We start from the raw sequence: 16,713 nt of genomic DNA on the forward strand, positions 1-16,713 counted from the left end.
ATTTGGTTTTGGTAGGTTTTTTTTATGTCATTCTGCAGTTTAGAGATTTGAAAATATACATATATATGCTTAGAAACAACAGCAAGCGAAGTTTACCTTCTATACAAAGTATATAAACATAGATTAAAGAAGAAACAACTCAGTTCATTTTTGCTAGTCAATTTCAGAACATAATGTATCATTATGGCTACTGTTGGTAGTTTCAAAAAAGTATAGTGATATTTGATTATCTATCTTTATTGTTACTTTGTTAGTGGTTTTGTAACGTAACGTTATACAAGAATTTTGTTAAACTGGGATTAGACGTGAATGTTTCGTACACATTAGTTTTTTAAAAATGAATTGAAATAGTTAGTGTTTTGGAGTATTTAAAAAAAATCTAATGTCAGTTTTTATTAGTTCTTGTACTCGTGAATACACATCAGTACTGTGTAACATGTCCATAAACAGTTCGTGTTGGTGTTACTCGATGCAATTTTGATACATTATAGCAAGAATTATAATATTTTATTATAAAGTAAGTACAACTATTGTGTTCATAATATCGTGTTTATAATATTTATAATGAATCTCATAAGAATGGAGCAAATAATGTTGTTATTAACTTATGAAGTATTTAAATGTTGTTTTTAAATATTGTTTTACGATTATCCTCTCTAAATATATGTAATAATATTTTTTGTTGTTGAATAAGGTTGTGTTCTAAAGATTATAAATTTTATTATTATTATTAAATGTGTAAAACAGATTGATATGTTACATTAATAACATAATAAAACATATTCATTATTAATTTTTGTGATTATATTTACTATCATGTTTGTAATACATAGTGGCAATCATCAACATTCGTAAAATAAAAACTTTTTTACAAAATATAATTTCAAATGTTACAATAAAGATGAATGTTGTATGTGACAACATTATCCTTAATTTCTCATAAATTGTATAATATATATGTTCTATTTATGTGGAGAGACAGAATATATTAAAACAACTATTAATTCACATAATGCATAAAATATTTGAGAATATTATTATTTCTGCTGATCTTATTATTGTGATGTTTTTCTTATGAAAGTTTAACATTATTACTAAAACATTTGTACAATTAAATATAATTCATTATTAATAAATTATATAAAACAATAATATTATCAAATAATTCAAAAATACTACTGATAAAAAGTATTACATGTGATATAATATCAATAGCCAAATCTTTTTACCTATATTGTAATCATCATAAGGGCCAAATTAATCAAAGAAATCATACATTGCCATTGAACCATTCTGTTAAAAATGATGTTAAAGAACCATTAGCTTTCACACTTATTTTACTTACAGTAGGTTTACATTTGACAGTCAGATATAAAGCAAATAGCATGTTATTCACAAAGAAACAGGAAATTATTCTTTATCTAACCTAGATAAGATGAACCACCTAACTTGTCTTTAAATGTTTCTTTATTAATAACATGTTTTTAATACAACTAGTCTAAGCGATTTTATTTAGTTATATAATGTCAAAATAATGATCATTCGTTACCATGTATTTGCAAGGTACTTTACTAATCTATTGATCTTCTTTATCTTAAACTACATTGTTATTGTGTATTTATGTTACTTGAAACTAACATTTTAATATACACGTAAAATTAAATAGTAAATAATCTAAGAACAATATTAACGTACATGCATGAATGTTATAAGTTACAAAAGAACATTTTGTGTATACAGAATGCTCATTGTGATCTAACATATAAATTGTGATCTAAACAACGTGTTTGATATTTTTAAAGTTTTTGAGAAAAATTGCTTCAATCATAAATTTATGGTTGTTCATGTCAAGTGTATAAGATCTGTTTTAGATAGGACATTTCATGACTCACCACGATCATTCTAGAAATGTATTGCTGCTTTTTTGCACTATACATTATAAAAAGTTGGAATTATAGCCTTCATTTTTCTAGAATGAGTGTAATGTAGTTTTATTGAATGCAACGTTGAATCATAATTTACGATTCCAGTTATCACATTTTTATTCAGGATGTAACAAAGTAGGACATATAAGAAATATCACAATGTACAAAATATTAATACCTCAATTTATTAAGACATTGATAGATACTTTTATTGATATTTCGTGTTGAAAAATCCAGAGATGTGATCCTTCTATGATAACAAAAATGAATTTGGAAGTGTTATTTGTTATCTGTACTTATCACCAGAAAAGTGACAATATTTTCATGTGGTCACGAACCACTCAATGACATCATCTTATAGCATCATGTATATAGGTACTTATGTATAACGTTGATATCATAACTAGTTCTTGTTAATTTAATCTAAATTAATAATCTGAAATGAGAAGATATGTCACGCATCTATTATATTTTTGGTAGTAGAACCGTATTGCTATTAGTTATCGAGATGTATTAAAAATATTAAAATTAATAAAATAGTTTATAATTTATTTATAATTTATAATTTATAAATAATTACATAAGTACTAAGTATTTTAATTAAAAGAAGAGTTTATTTTTATATTTAAAACATGTATTGCATTTTAATATGAAAAGTAGTATTCTAGAAAATATTATGTTAGTATCTTTTTATAACATAAATATTATCAACAAGACTCCACAAATGTTTACAAAGGACTGTATTTTATTTGTTGCATCCCCATAAATGGGGTGGGGGCTATCTCAAGGGGGGATTAGTCAAGCGAGTAATTTGACGTGCCAGTGTTTTCCTTTTCAAGATCCGTAACACCTTCACATCGGTAAGACAATATTAAAGTAACGATAGAAAATTTTTAATTTTTATTTTTTTGTTAACAAAGAATTGTTCAATATCTTGATGATATCCTTCCGATTAAAATAAAATCAAGCTCGATATTATCCTAAAGTTTAGTTACATTAATTTCATTTGTCAAACCGTCAACAAAATAAGTATAAAGACCTTGAAGAGTTGTGTCTACCACTCGTACTCGCTGGCTGTTCCGTAGCAGATATATTGGATCCACAATTGGCCAGAACTATTTGCCAGCGGTTCACGATCAATTCGCGAGCTGCTACAGACTATTCATAAACAGAAATATCATTGTATTCATACTAGAGCTGACAATTCATGAGCCAGATACGAGCAGATCTTTTGCGAGTGAATCTTTAGATGGAACGTCTAGCTGCTGTGTTCGCTGACGAGTTCGTCATACGTTATTTGTTGCTCACAAAAGTATCCTTTCACTGCAGATGAACTCAGCATTGAGTAGTCTTTACTGTATTATGTCAAGTATAGTATTGCCTCGTTAATAGATGCATTTCTTGCTTCGTTAATAGATGCAGAGTTAACCCCACCATTAGCCGAAACTGATTCGTCAGAGCGAGCGTCTTTGCTATCTCTTACGCGTCATCACCGATATCTCGGTTAACAACGGCTGATAATAAGAAAAACATAATTTCCATGTCTTTTGTTTTCAAATTATTCTATTATTTTAATCAGAGACTTAAACTTTCGAGATTTTTCTCCAAATTTTCAATATTGGGACATCTCATAAGAAATGCCAGGTTTCTTTTATATTTATGGCAGATCATCGATACCAGTAGTTTCTATTTCCTACAGTTCCTATTTCCTTCAATGTTCGATAATGTTCTATGAAGTTCCTTTAGATCGCTGCCACGATCCGATCAAAGATGACACACGAGTTAGATGAATCAGGAGAGAAGATCACGCACTAATTCTTCTGAAGATTTCTTCGGACAATTCGTATGAGATCATTTTTATATTTTCTGTACAATATCTTTCCCAGACGCTTCAGGCACCAATGAACGATAGAATGATTCGAGCTAAGTTTCTCGATCGGTTCTTTGAGACTCTAACAATTAAATTCTGTTTAGCTGTTCCTGTCACCGTATCCTCACCGAATTCCATCGGTCTTCCTTCGCTTTTCCAGATTTTACAATTTACTCTAACTTTCTATCCCGACTTAACGAGGTTTAGATCAGTGAGATGGAGATGGACCATACGAGATGTTATAAAGTTAATCTCCAAAAGAATCTTACACTAAGGAGACTTCTTTAAAGAGTACACTCCTGTAGGTACCCTAGACGTATTCTATAATTTCAATAAATAGGGCGTTAAAGCTGGTAAGTAAAATATTTATCAATCCAAATTATTCTCTTCCTCTCCCTTTATGTTATTGATATCGTTAAATGTTATTAAAAATAACCATATATATTTCGCAAATTAATTGTTTGTTTCATCGATTGTGTTTTAGTTCCTTGTCTTGATTGGTGCTTGGCATATTTGGTGTTCATTTGTCCAATTTAGCATGATTTCGAGCGTTTCGCAGATGTTGTAACTTGTGTTTCTTGCAGTTTCTTTCACATGCTTTCCTTTGTAGAAGAAGAGGTTTTACTTTTAGTTCTTATCCACCAGATCCCATAAATGTTTAGTAGCATCGAGATCTGACAATTGGAGCAGCCATAGAATCTTCAATATTGTCCTCTTATTCCTGTTACGTATAGTTCTTTTCAACACAATTTGCAACTATACCTCGGAGCACTGATAAACAGGTTGGTCCAGCAATTTCTCTTCGAAGATAGAACATATGCCTTTAAAAGTTGAACTTGCTTCTTTTTGAGTTCTATTCGAAGAATATCAATCCTTGTACAAAGCCTCTTCAAGTCGTCTTCGTTCGCCAAATTCTCTTTACTCGAAAATCCTAACTGGGAAGTAAGACAATATTTTCTTAGCTTATCTGGATATTAATGCAGAAATTGTTATTTCAATTAAGACTGATAGCGTTTGTATTCTTAGTCAGAGGCTTAGCCCAACGATAACGACAGTTTTGTATTGTAAGAATTTGTACCCAGTTCTCTTTGCAAACTTCTGAGGTTTGTTCCATGTGTTTCGAAGCGATGCTATTGATATTTGGAGATCTTTACTTGTAGCCATTACAATATCGTCTGTGACTATGAAACATTGGGAACGTGGCAACGTTTAGGTTTGAATTTTATAAGGCTCCTCTTAATATTTCTTAGCAATCGGACGAAGATCCTTTAACACTACTCCAACTTATATCTCGTGTTAAGATAATTTCTTAAAACTTATATTCGCCTGTTCTGTGTTCGATACCAGCATAAATTATTATCGATTAAACGCTGGTCGATGAAATCGTTCCATATGCTGGATATTAATGTTACGTGGTTATCGATCGATCAGATCTGAAACCATTTTGGTAATTCGCGATAATGTTATATTTTTTAAGTATCATCGGAGTCTTTTATATTCTTTTAATTAATTCGTATAAGTATTATGTAAGAACGATGGGCCGGTAACTGTATGTGAGATGTTTTTCTTTTCCAGGTTTCAAAATGGGTATTACAATGGCTTCATGTCATTTGTTTGGGAAAATGTTGCTCCATATACACTTATATAGCTTCAGCAGGTATTTTCATGTTTTTTCTGGTACATAATCTTTTAATAACAACATACTTGATATATCTATTTCGTTCGGATCTGGACTTGATATGTTGCATAGACTTAGACTTGAGATTAATTCATGTAATTGTTTTTAATAATTGCCTGTAAGTTCTGTGCCATTGTTGTCCATCTATTTCCTGTTTTACCTTGAGGAAATCTCGGTCAAAATTTCAATTGCTCTAGTTCTTGACGAAAGTGTGAGCAGGAAAGTTAGTGACTTGTTGCAAATCTGATATAACATTGTTTCTTTTATTTCGAATGTTGGACACGTTGTATATATAATCCTTTATTTTACTGAAACGTCCAAGCTTTTGTCTGGACGTGCTCTATTTGCTTTACTCGATTATTTTGCAATATATCATTCCTAATCTCTCGTACTACGGTTGATTGCTTATGTGTTATGCTTAATATACATACAAGTGTATATATATATACATAAACACGTACATAATATGCATACAAATTATACGTGTATTTAATATCTTTAATTACAGTTTTATATTTTTCGTTCTACCACGGAGGATTCTTTTATACTTTCAGTCGTGGTTAGGAATGCTTCTATAATTGTTTTTCTTTAAATTCGTTTAAATTATATACCGTGTTATCCTTGATGGCGACTAAGGTCTGTTTACTTTCTTTTTTATGGCTTTAATTACTCCGCTTAGTACTTTTTGAATATTTAGTGTGGAGCGAGTAGCGATAAGTTGGTACTAGGCTTTTAGATTTTGAGGGTTGATGATATTTCGATAATTAAAAGTTGAAGAACCAAGTTTCGTTTGATATTGGAACAAAAAGGAGAAGAGGATTATTGCAAAACTGGTGGCTTAAGATGTTTCATTGAATTTATTCGCGATATTCGTTCGGTTCGTTTGCTCACTTTATATTCATTCTTCCTCCACAAAGTACACGTATTAATTATAAAATATGACTGTTAGCGTGGTGAATGCGCGTGATTTAACAAAGAAAAATGTTGCTATCGGTGGGAGATTTAGTGAAAAGTAATTTTTACATCTCGGTGATAACCGTGTTGCGATCTTTCGCTTTTTTACGACTGTACGAGTTCTTATTTCCTTGGAAATATTTACCGTTGCCAAAAAACGTAACGAAATTCTTACGAATATGTTCTTTTCTGTTCCCTTGGCATTGTATCATGTGTCCGTTATCCCTGGTCAAGTGGTATGTTAGTATTGAAAGTTGTTACATATAAGTTCTTGACCTAAAGTAAACAGGACTCAATTAAATGATAGGAATCAGTTACTACAGTGAAATACTTTCAGACCATTGCTGATAGTAAAGTTGGACAGAAAGATAAATAACATTAAACGACTAGAATAGCTTTATTATTCGCAAGTGTTTTTCCTCGTCGCACGATATAAGGCGAAAATTGTAGACCGTGAGAAGAGAACCGTGTAGATCGTACATATATCTTTCTATGTATCTCTGCACATTACATCGAAGTTTTATTGCGAAGAATTACGTACGAAATCTACACATACGTTGTTTTTGTGAAGTTACAATCAATGTTACTTTACAGTGACAGGTGTGAAGGACGATGGTTATTATGCGTTCACAAAAGTATTTACATACTCTCTTGTGCTTAGTTGTACTTACGTGTGCTCTCGTGTACGTATTAGTATTAGGTCGTCCGAAAAGTATCCTTTTACAGACACGTCTTTTACAACGATGTATCTTTATACAAACGTGAAACCTAATCTGTCGAACGTTATGGTTTTTATTTTGATAGAACGAAACGGACCGTACGTAATTCGATAAAATAATACAAAACGAAAAATATTGTGCATCCATTGTTTCCTTATAAAACGAAGGAAATTTTTCGGACCATCTGATATTTGTAAATAATTAATAATTCAGTGCTTTTTTTCGCGATTATAAAATTTTATTGACGAGTTGCTTGTACTTCAGGGTGAGTTACATTTGATAATGGTTTATGATCGGAACGCGTAAAAAACTGGTTCCGGATATGTCCGGATCGTAGTTTTACGCGCTAATCTAGATAGAAATAACAATCGAGATTTGCAGAGTTGTTAACCAGCCTACCTATGCACCTTAAATTTTTTCCTAGATGTCGCCATTTCAGATAAGGGATAAAAGCGCAACCTTGTGCTCAAAAAGATAAGAATGAACATTAGGCCTTTCAGTGTTTGCGTCGCGTCGTCTTATTCTTTCCTAATGATTTGATTTCCATCAATTTTAGGGAACAATAGGAGCATTTATAGGAGTTTCAAGGAACTAGAAAATCAGAGGCTAGTTCGCGTGAGTCGAAATCAAACCTTGTTATTCCAAGTCCATATAGCGTGTTCTGAACCTGTTAAGTAAAATTGTTGTACAGAGAACACAGGTGTTTTTCACCGTGCAACGACGTTTCTTCAGGACCACGTGTATTTATTTAATATTTTTTAGACGACACGTCGATAACACTAAGGCAACATCTCTGGTTTCAACATGATGTCGCTGCTCCTCGTTATGACGTACTAGTTCGGAATCGGTTAATAATAATAAGTGATTAATAATAAGTTTCACGAGAAATAAATTGGTCGTGGCGGGTCAGTTAGCAAAACATTTTTTTTTCCAAGAATAACGTATATATATAACGTAAATATACCGCAGACGTTTATCCTTAACGATGTTACATCGTTGATCACGTTGGAGGATAAACTACATGAAAAATTGTCAATTAATTTCTTATTATCATAACTCGTTTTCGAAGAGTAAAATATAGTTACATTTGGCGAAACATAGCTGATTCTTTTACCTCGTTAAAATTATATTCAACGCGGGATAAAATTCTGTCGTTGGTATCCACTGTTGAGTATAACATAATAGCATGCAATATTTGTAAGGGACGTTTTGATGAAATTTTAGTTATAGAAGACGTTTCAACCGATAAAATTCTGTGGAAAGTATCGTCGATGCTTAGAATGCCTATTGCTGATTTCTAATCGGTAATAAATTTTCTAAAACGAATATACTCGATAAATATAGGTATTGCAAGAACGCGTTAATATTACGATCAAAGTATATCTTTAATGATATCTAAAGAGGAAAGCAAATTGAAAAAATAGAGTTGTTTATGAATTTTGAAAATACAGTTTTTACATTTTCTCAATTGTTTTCACACTTTGTATATTAAAAATCTTGTGTTTTTTCCCTCTATTCTGTATTTACTATATGTTTTTCTAGATTGAACTTTTGACACAAAGAAGTTAGGTTAATAATCGTGTAATAATTCTGACTGTATACAAATTTATATTGTTTAGTTATTTTTCTATAAAATTGAAATATTATTTTTAGGTACCAACGTTACTATGGGTCGTTATACAGGAAAGAAATGTCGTTTATTAACGATGTTATGGCTCACCGGTCTATTTTTCCTAGTCGAAATAGTTGTGGGCTACCTAACAAACTGTATGGCTTTGATAGCTGACAGTTTTCATATGTTGTCTGACGTAGCAGCTTTGGTCGTTGCATTTCTTTCCGTCAAGGTAGGTAGAACAAGATAAATATCAAGTAATTATATCGACTTTCGGCAAGAATTTATTTAGCATCGTAATTTGCTAATTTGTAATTAACATTATAAAGCTCATCGCAATAATAAATTTTATATCGTGCGTTTCCTCAAATCCTTCCCTTTGATTGTTTTTCTGAATATATTTGAGAACATTATTTTAGAAATTCCATTATTTTTACAGATGTCACCAAAGAAATGGTCCAAAAACACATTTGGTTGGGCCAGAGCCGAAGTTTTAGGAGCTTTAGTCAACGCCGTTTTTTTAGTCGCATTGTGTTTCAGTATTACCGTGGAGGCGTGTAAAAGATTTATCGAAGTAGAAGAAATACATGAAGCGAAATTGCTTGTAGGGGTTGGAGCACTTGGCTTATTAGTGAATATTATTGGACTGTGTCTCTTTCATGGTAAATGTTATTAAGAAATTAATATCTTTCCTTACGTGTAGTCATATAATTCTGGTTGCAGAACATAGGAGTTCCCATGCACATTCGCATGGTATATCTCGAAGTCACAACCGATTGAGTACTCTAGTAGGAACGGATGACAATGAAAATGATGATAGTTATAGGCCATCGACGCCACAAGTCAAAAGGACACACGGTCATGTACACGATGCGAGTCAAATGAATATGCGCGGTGTGTTTCTTCATGTACTCTCGGATGCACTAGGATCTGTGATTGTGATAGTCTCTGCTTTAATTGTTTGGTTGACAGAATGGAAATACAGGTAAATATCGTATAAATTACTTAAGATATAATATAAATAGTATACTAATGTAAAGTTTTATTTCTATTTTACGATCTAATATCTTCGGTAGTACTCTTAATGTTTGTTTCTTTTCACAGATTTTACATTGATCCAGCTCTCTCGCTCTTAATAGTTATTCTTATTTTACAATCGGTATGGCCATTACTCCAAGAATCTGCACTGATTTTATTGCAGACTGTACCTACACATATTCAGGTAATTTGAATCATTCTAGATTCTAAATAATATACGAGAAGTAATAAGAATAGCGTCAGTAGTAATATCCGTTACCGGGATTTTCAAATTTCTATAAAAGGATCTATATCAAATAAAAAGGTTTTTGCTATTTTTGTTATCGCATTTTTTAGCTAATTGGTCGTTGATTAATTTTCATGGTGTAATTTTAATTTTCATACTGTTTAGCTGTTACAAATCTAAACAGAAAATGTTATTTTAGGTGGATGCTATTCAGCAACGTTTACTAGAAAACGTAGACGGTGTTTTGGCTGTACATGAATTCCATGTGTGGCAATTAGCTGGTGATCGTATTATCGCTTCAGCGCATATAAAATGCAGAAATTTGTCCGAATATATGAAAATAGCTGAGCAAGTGAAAGAATTTTTTCATAATGAGGGCATACATTCTACAACAATTCAGCCTGAATTTATCGATGTAAGTAATTTGCATCGTACATATAAGTATTACGTATTAGTGATCAATACAGAAAGTGATCTATTTAATTTGACGTTTTTTATACTGTTGTATTAACGTGAGTGTATATTCTACATAAAAATTGGATAAATGTAGGATTTTAGTGGTAATAAAATAACGAAACTATAAAAAGATATAAAATATAATTGATAATTGACTGAGGAACTATTATTAATATTCTAGTACCACTCTAACAGCGAGGTCAAGGAAACACCGACGGAAGATTGTGTACTAGATTGTCCAAAGACTGACAAGCCTTGTAATCATGCAACATGTTGTGGTCCTTCTAAACAGGTATGTGCTTTCTGTTCTTCGATGTACGTTTGGTTGATTTAAAATATACCCATCCCTTCTGCAGTCTGATTGGAAGAGAGATACAAATTCCCGCTCTGCCTGCCCTAAATCAAAATGTCTTGGACAATGCGTAGAAGCTATTAGATCAGATTCAAATACAGTTATAGGTAACTGTTATTTGCTGCTTATGTTTGATTATTCCAGTGTTATGCAATTAATATTATACAGCCAAATGGTAATTATCTGTTAGAGATAGTGAGATCTTTTCATTTCTTATTGGACTGGAGCAAAGTCATTCTTGAAAGTGTAATATTATGTAACGTAAGAATATCTATGAATATTGAAAAACAAGCTCTTAATGTAAGCGCTAATAAATTTGATAGAAAAGTTTTAATTATTTATATCTTCTTCTTTTTTGCTTCTACTTGGTCATCCAAAAACTTACCGTCAACTTTTAAAATAATTATGCATTCAGAAAAATATCAATGGGCCTAATATAATTTCCCCTTTTTATAAAATGAAACATGATATGCGATTTATTTATTTCGTATATGTATATACGTATAGGATGGCATTAGATGGAGTGGGTTTCCAAACTCCCAGATACTTACTATGTTTTGATATATTTTGAATCGAATGTTATAATCTTTAAATTAAAGATTATAGGTATACTTTCTTGTAATAAATATGAATATAATCTGTGTTTCTTACAGGGTCGTGAAACTCCATCACCTGGAGAAACACCATACATGTGCAGACAACGAAACAGTCTTGCACGTTCCACTGGTTCAATAGGAGGAACCGAACAGCAGGAAGTAAATGAGATGGAACGCGGACATTTGTTATCACTGCCCGCTTCACATCACTCCGTCCAACTTCCACATTCACATGTTAATACACCGGTTGTCTAAGTTATCGTCATATTCTCGAATATCTACCTCTGTAACACAATCTGCGGCGCGTTACAATGTTATTATAAAAATTCAATAAAGTAATATAGATACTACGTTTTATCACTATTAAAGTCAACAAGTAAATTTTCATTGCTTTTTATTATCTATGTATGTAACTATTATCCTAAGTTTTATAAAGTTTGATATAATAAGTTTGATGTGTGCTGTTTGTACAATTACTGATGGATTAGAAACAAAAATAAATAATGTTGGCCGTAATTCTACGAGCCTGTTCTAGTCACCATATAAAATTCTACTAGATTAACGAAAGATAAATAAATTATTCAAAGATTATTTAATCAAAGTGTTCTTACACTCTAAGGTGCAGATCATTACTGCTGACTTCGCGCCAGGTTCGTCCGTATACTCGAGCATTATCGGCGTAATGACAACTCTGTATCCGTGGCGTGAGCGACGAGATTTATAGAATGATTCGTAAACCCTTGATTTTTTACAAAAAGTCATTTCTTCATCTAAATGTACGTGCCTTTTATTAAGTAAAAGACAAAACATTAAAAATTTCTCATTATTATCTTGTCTAAAATTTCAGAGTTCGTTATCGTTTACTAGAGACATTTCAATTTCGCGCGAATTATTTTGCAAGAAACGCGCCACGCCGCCTCAGCCAATCAGAAAGCAGCTAGGCAACTTTCGGCGGGATGACGAATTACTGTAGTGTCGAAAAGCGTGATGTCAAGACGTATTACCTGTTTGAACAGCAAGATTTCAACTATAGAGTGCTTTCTCACTTTCTACTAGAGTACTATTAGATTCGTTTGATCAATGTACGTTTATTTAATCATTTGTTAGACGAATTTATAACAAAATTAAACAGTGTCTCGAACTTTTCGTAATCGGTTTTCGTTGGCCTCTTATTTCACTGTTAGACCATCACCAATACCTTGTATTGCAATATTTTGAGACAAAATTTGAGTTTTATTGTTTCTTCATTGTAATATAACCGGTCTTAGATTTATTAACGTTTATTTTGAATCTTTGGTCTTCTTCTGCAGATTATTGATTGATTGCGGATATCACTTCAAACAATGGAGATATATGGAGGCTATGGCAATTAATAATGGTCTAGTGGAAAGTTTTTCATGCAGATTTGACGATGTCTGATTTTTGATAACTGAGGCAGATGTACATACGTGAGTAAAATTGCTATTTCGTTTTTTCTATTATTTCCTAAATGGACCATAGGTAACAAGCATTCAATACATAATTGATATATGCGTATTATTTAATAGTAAATGCTCCTTTCGCGATCTGGATCCCTCTAGGATTAGCTTTTTCGGAATTTGTCACTATATGACTCTCGACATACTGTTTTCTCTTCAAACGTGTATCTAGTCACTCTTAATCGTGTCACTCACTAAATATTCCTTCCTAAATTTCGTTCACTCTGAACTACAATAATATTAGGTTAGTATTACCCAATATGGTGGAGATCATATCGAATTAAATCAGTTTTGCGATATGTGTGAGCGGAAAGAAAGGTAACGCAGTCGTTGAAGAGAATTCGAGTAATCAGAGAATATAGATGTCATTCCTGGTCTATCGTAATACCGAGCTTATCGGTATAGCTAGCTGCAGTACTTCCTAGATCCGCACTTTCGGTGTAAGAGCATTTTGCGATAGGACAAAGTACTCTTAGCAAGGATCAATGACTAGAACTTTTGGAAATAGAGATCGATAGAAGTTTTCTACCGATAAGAGCAACGTCTACCACCATAAAACATAGACGAGATGTCTGTGCACAAAGGATGATATCGCTAAAGCGTATTTATTAGCGACGACGTATTTTTAAAGATAACCAGAACAAGTTAGTCCGATGCTATTCGGGAGAATTTATGACAAGTAACTGGACTGCGTGTAACCGGTGTAAGTGGGAGTAAGGATGTGTAGATGCTCAACAATAGCTATTGTAAAAACTAAACTTTGCGTTTCTGCTGTCTTGCTACCTATATAACTTAAAACTGTAGCGGGGATTTTAACAAACACAGTTTAAATTCGAAAAGGCTAACTCGGAGAAAGTTTACGGAAATATGGATGATTCGACGGTTAAAAGTTTAGGAAAATATCGATGGCTCGAACGGAAATATCGTTTGGTCAACCGCTGTAGTTGTCTGAAAAAGGAGGAACTACGTTCGTTAGGATTGCGTGAAACAGCATGGACTTTACCTGGAACTTGGAAATTGCATATATGTTAGAACGATTCAGGCAAGCAGTATTTTGTACTCTAACATGAAAAATATTTAATGTATTTATACGTTATACGGTTATTTTTAAGATTTAAAAATTTGCCAGCCGTCGAGTAATTAAAGGAAACGAAGCAGGGAAGACTGAACAAAATGTAGTTGGATTCTTGATGAAGGATGGGTAACTTTTAATCAGAACGAAGCTGGATTAAGCAGATAACTCGCTTAGCCGATCTATTAGAGGACAAAGTGATTAAGCGGAGTTTTACGATCTGAGCGAAGTTGAGATCGTGAAAAAAGTATCATTCGTCGCTTGGCACATAAAGTGCAGAAGCGTAAAATTTGCTTAGTTACCTGGCCAGCCATAAAGTTGTAAAGTTGCGGTCTATAGCGACCTTTATCTTGGTTCGGCCTGATTCGCCGTCATTCCAGCCTCGATAAAAAAGGCTGATGGCCGAATGCAACTTTCACCCCTTTATCCTGGCTCGTGGTACACCCGGATGATCCAGTCGTTTCTGCTCGACTTCTAGTTAGCGAGGAAAGTTTACGCTGTTGGTCGGGAGTTTGCATGGAAATTACATTTTGCTTGCTGAGAATCGAGCTAAATGAAATTTGATCGCGAACAGGATAGCCAACGGGGTTAACTACGCGTCCTGCGTGTTGAATATGGAAACGACGACATGATTTACAGGGAAGATACATCGACGTTACTTTTCCAGTCTCTTCAACTGTTCTTTCGAGCTAATCGAGTACATAACTAGATCTTGATGTCCGTTGGACGAACAATATTGTAAAGAAGGAAGTTCAACAGCGATCAGAGTATACGTCGAAATGCACCGCGACTGTCTTGGACGAGACAGCTTGATGTCCGATATATCGACGGTCACGGCAGTTCGTTTATTTTGGCTCGGCATGGAATTCGTAAAATATATAGAACGTATTTGCATTGTAAGAGCGCGTTATTTTTGTTCGCTGACCGATGTGAAATGAGTGGATGATAGGAAAAGGTATAGAGAGACGATGTCCAACTACAGTGGCTCGCAAAAGTATTTCATACTTATAGAAACTTTTCGTGGATATATTAATTATATACATTGCACAAAACATTTTGAAACAGCAGCGTAACGAGGCTCCACCGCTATGATTAAATTGGTAAAATTTGAAACCAGTCTGAAAATTTATTTACGCAAATGTATTCAAACATTCATAGAAATCTCTTTAAATGTATTTAAGTGCGTCTTTGGATCGAATTTCTTTTTAGTTACGTTGTATCAAAGTTTACCGCTTTAACCATGAAATAACAGACAAATCGGAAGATCAACAAAACTGTACATATTTTCCCCTGTGATATTCAAACGTATATTTTCGGCAAGTTTCATTGAAATTTCAAACAGTATCACGCGACACGTATAATACTTCCGTGTGTCGATGTAACTCCATGCAGCTTTAATATTTAGTCTGCGATATCATTGCACTTGTCAGGCCGCTCGATGCATTTACGTAATGATCCCCAATCAAGGGTCAATCGATCGATTTATATAAGATTTGGTTTACTAATGACTAGTGGCAGCCTGGTGGATACCTCGTATCTCTGTTCAACTAGAGATTTGGTTTACGCAAGGGATAAGTCGTGGTAGGGGAAAGAGCTGTTGGTAGGAGCTCGCTGTAAAATCAGAGGGGATGGGTTAAAGCCAGGGAAGGGTATCTTGCGGAAATTCGATGCTAATGAAGGAAATTGCGTAGATGCCAAACCAGTATCTCTCGTCCTTCTCGTCGTCTAGCACCCTCCTACAAAGTGGTAGTAACGAATTTCTGTCCTGTCTCATGCCTACGACTCGTGTCTTCGAGCTCGCTAATTTTCTATTTACTAACTTGCTATGTACTAAATGTTATTTCCTCTCATATAATTTCCCAGACTTGTTCGTATATTTTCTTGGAACGGTATAACGTCTATGTAACAACGTAACGTCTAAATAACTGTTAGTACAACGCTTGGTAGTTGTGACGAAATTTGATACAAACCAGGTGAATTATTATTAATATAGTAGACGCTACGAAGCTTTCAAACTAGATTTATATTTCTTTTTCACAAAACATATTCCATGACGAACTACTGTTAGATCAGAGGGAAGAAAAGGCCTGAAAGTATTATCGATTATTTATGGTGTACTATACACGGCAATGTTTTATGGGATAATCGAAGAACATCGGGAAAAATTCAGGATAGGAGGATTATCACCCAATAGAATTGAGAGAGGAGGGCTTGCTTCGGTCCCTTTCATGTTATCTCTATCTCGTCAGAGATGTCTCTCTTATTTAAATGAGCTGCCAATGCGAGCAGGAATAGGGCGGTACGTCTTGCGAAGGCTGTGGCTTTGTCATGTCGATTCTCGAGGGTAGAACAGAAGGAGGGAAAACGGCCGGGAACATCTTTCTAAGAACGTAATCGACGAATTATTTACGTTTTCCTACCGTTTTTACTGCTTCGATGCCCATGTACGATGCTTTTGCTTTATAGATGTCGATGAAAATTTTAACCCTTGTCTCTTATATCTCATCTCCCCTCCAACATTTTATGTCCCAATCTGGCTTTAGTTTCAATCCAGAAACAACGTTTAATGTTCCACGGTAACGTCATTTCCCTTAATGACAGAGCTTTTACCCCTTTCAAGTCTGACCTTCTTTCGCCTCGCGTTAAAAATATATTTTTCGTCCACTGTGTCGTCGATGTTAATAACAGAAATACAGTTTTTCTAACGTTTTTACGAAGAAAACACAATGTATTAAAG

General features: G+C 33.5%; 2 protein-coding genes across 8 annotated transcripts in view; one reads left to right on the top strand and one right to left on the bottom strand.

Annotated features, from left to right (window-relative positions):
* Positions 1 to 16,713, bottom strand: part of LOC132912217 (peroxiredoxin 2-like) — a 361,669-nt gene that overhangs the window by 13,634 nt on the left and 331,322 nt on the right. The gene's annotated exons all lie outside the window — the stretch shown is intronic.
* On the top strand, positions 156 to 11,801 carry LOC132912092 (proton-coupled zinc antiporter SLC30A1). 7 transcript variants are annotated; one of them, XM_060969203.1, is made up of 9 exons: positions 156 to 517; positions 3,956 to 4,148; positions 8,800 to 8,990; positions 9,198 to 9,420; positions 9,482 to 9,743; positions 9,863 to 9,980; positions 10,222 to 10,437; positions 10,660 to 10,770; positions 11,484 to 11,801. In XM_060969203.1, the coding sequence occupies exons 3-9, from the start codon at positions 8,814 to 8,816 to the stop codon at positions 11,679 to 11,681; spliced, it is 1,305 nt and encodes a 434-aa protein (XP_060825186.1). In that variant the 5' UTR covers positions 156 to 517; positions 3,956 to 4,148; positions 8,800 to 8,813; the 3' UTR covers positions 11,682 to 11,801. The 7 variants fall into 7 exon arrangements, with proteins under 7 accessions (XP_060825186.1, XP_060825189.1, XP_060825184.1 ...); XM_060969206.1 differs by lacking the exon at positions 3,956 to 4,148 and adding an exon at positions 5,371 to 5,452; XM_060969201.1 differs by lacking the exon at positions 3,956 to 4,148 and having other exon boundaries at positions 157 to 517.

Source organism: Bombus pascuorum, chromosome 11, assembly GCF_905332965.1.
Source record: "Bombus pascuorum chromosome 11, iyBomPasc1.1, whole genome shotgun sequence".
Lineage (NCBI taxonomy): Eukaryota > Metazoa > Arthropoda > Insecta > Hymenoptera > Apidae > Bombus > Bombus pascuorum.

Excerpts from the sequence above, each read along its gene's own strand:
- LOC132912092 (XM_060969203.1), top strand. The coding sequence starts at position 8,814 with ATGGGTCGTTATACAGGAAAGAAATGTCGTTTATTAACGATGTTATGG. Across the intron at positions 9,744-9,862 it reads TTGACAGAATGGAAATACAG|ATTTTACATTGATCCAGCTC; the intron begins GTAAATATCGTA and ends TTCTTTTCACAG. Across the intron at positions 9,981-10,221 it reads CTGTACCTACACATATTCAG|GTGGATGCTATTCAGCAACG; the intron begins GTAATTTGAATC and ends ATGTTATTTTAG.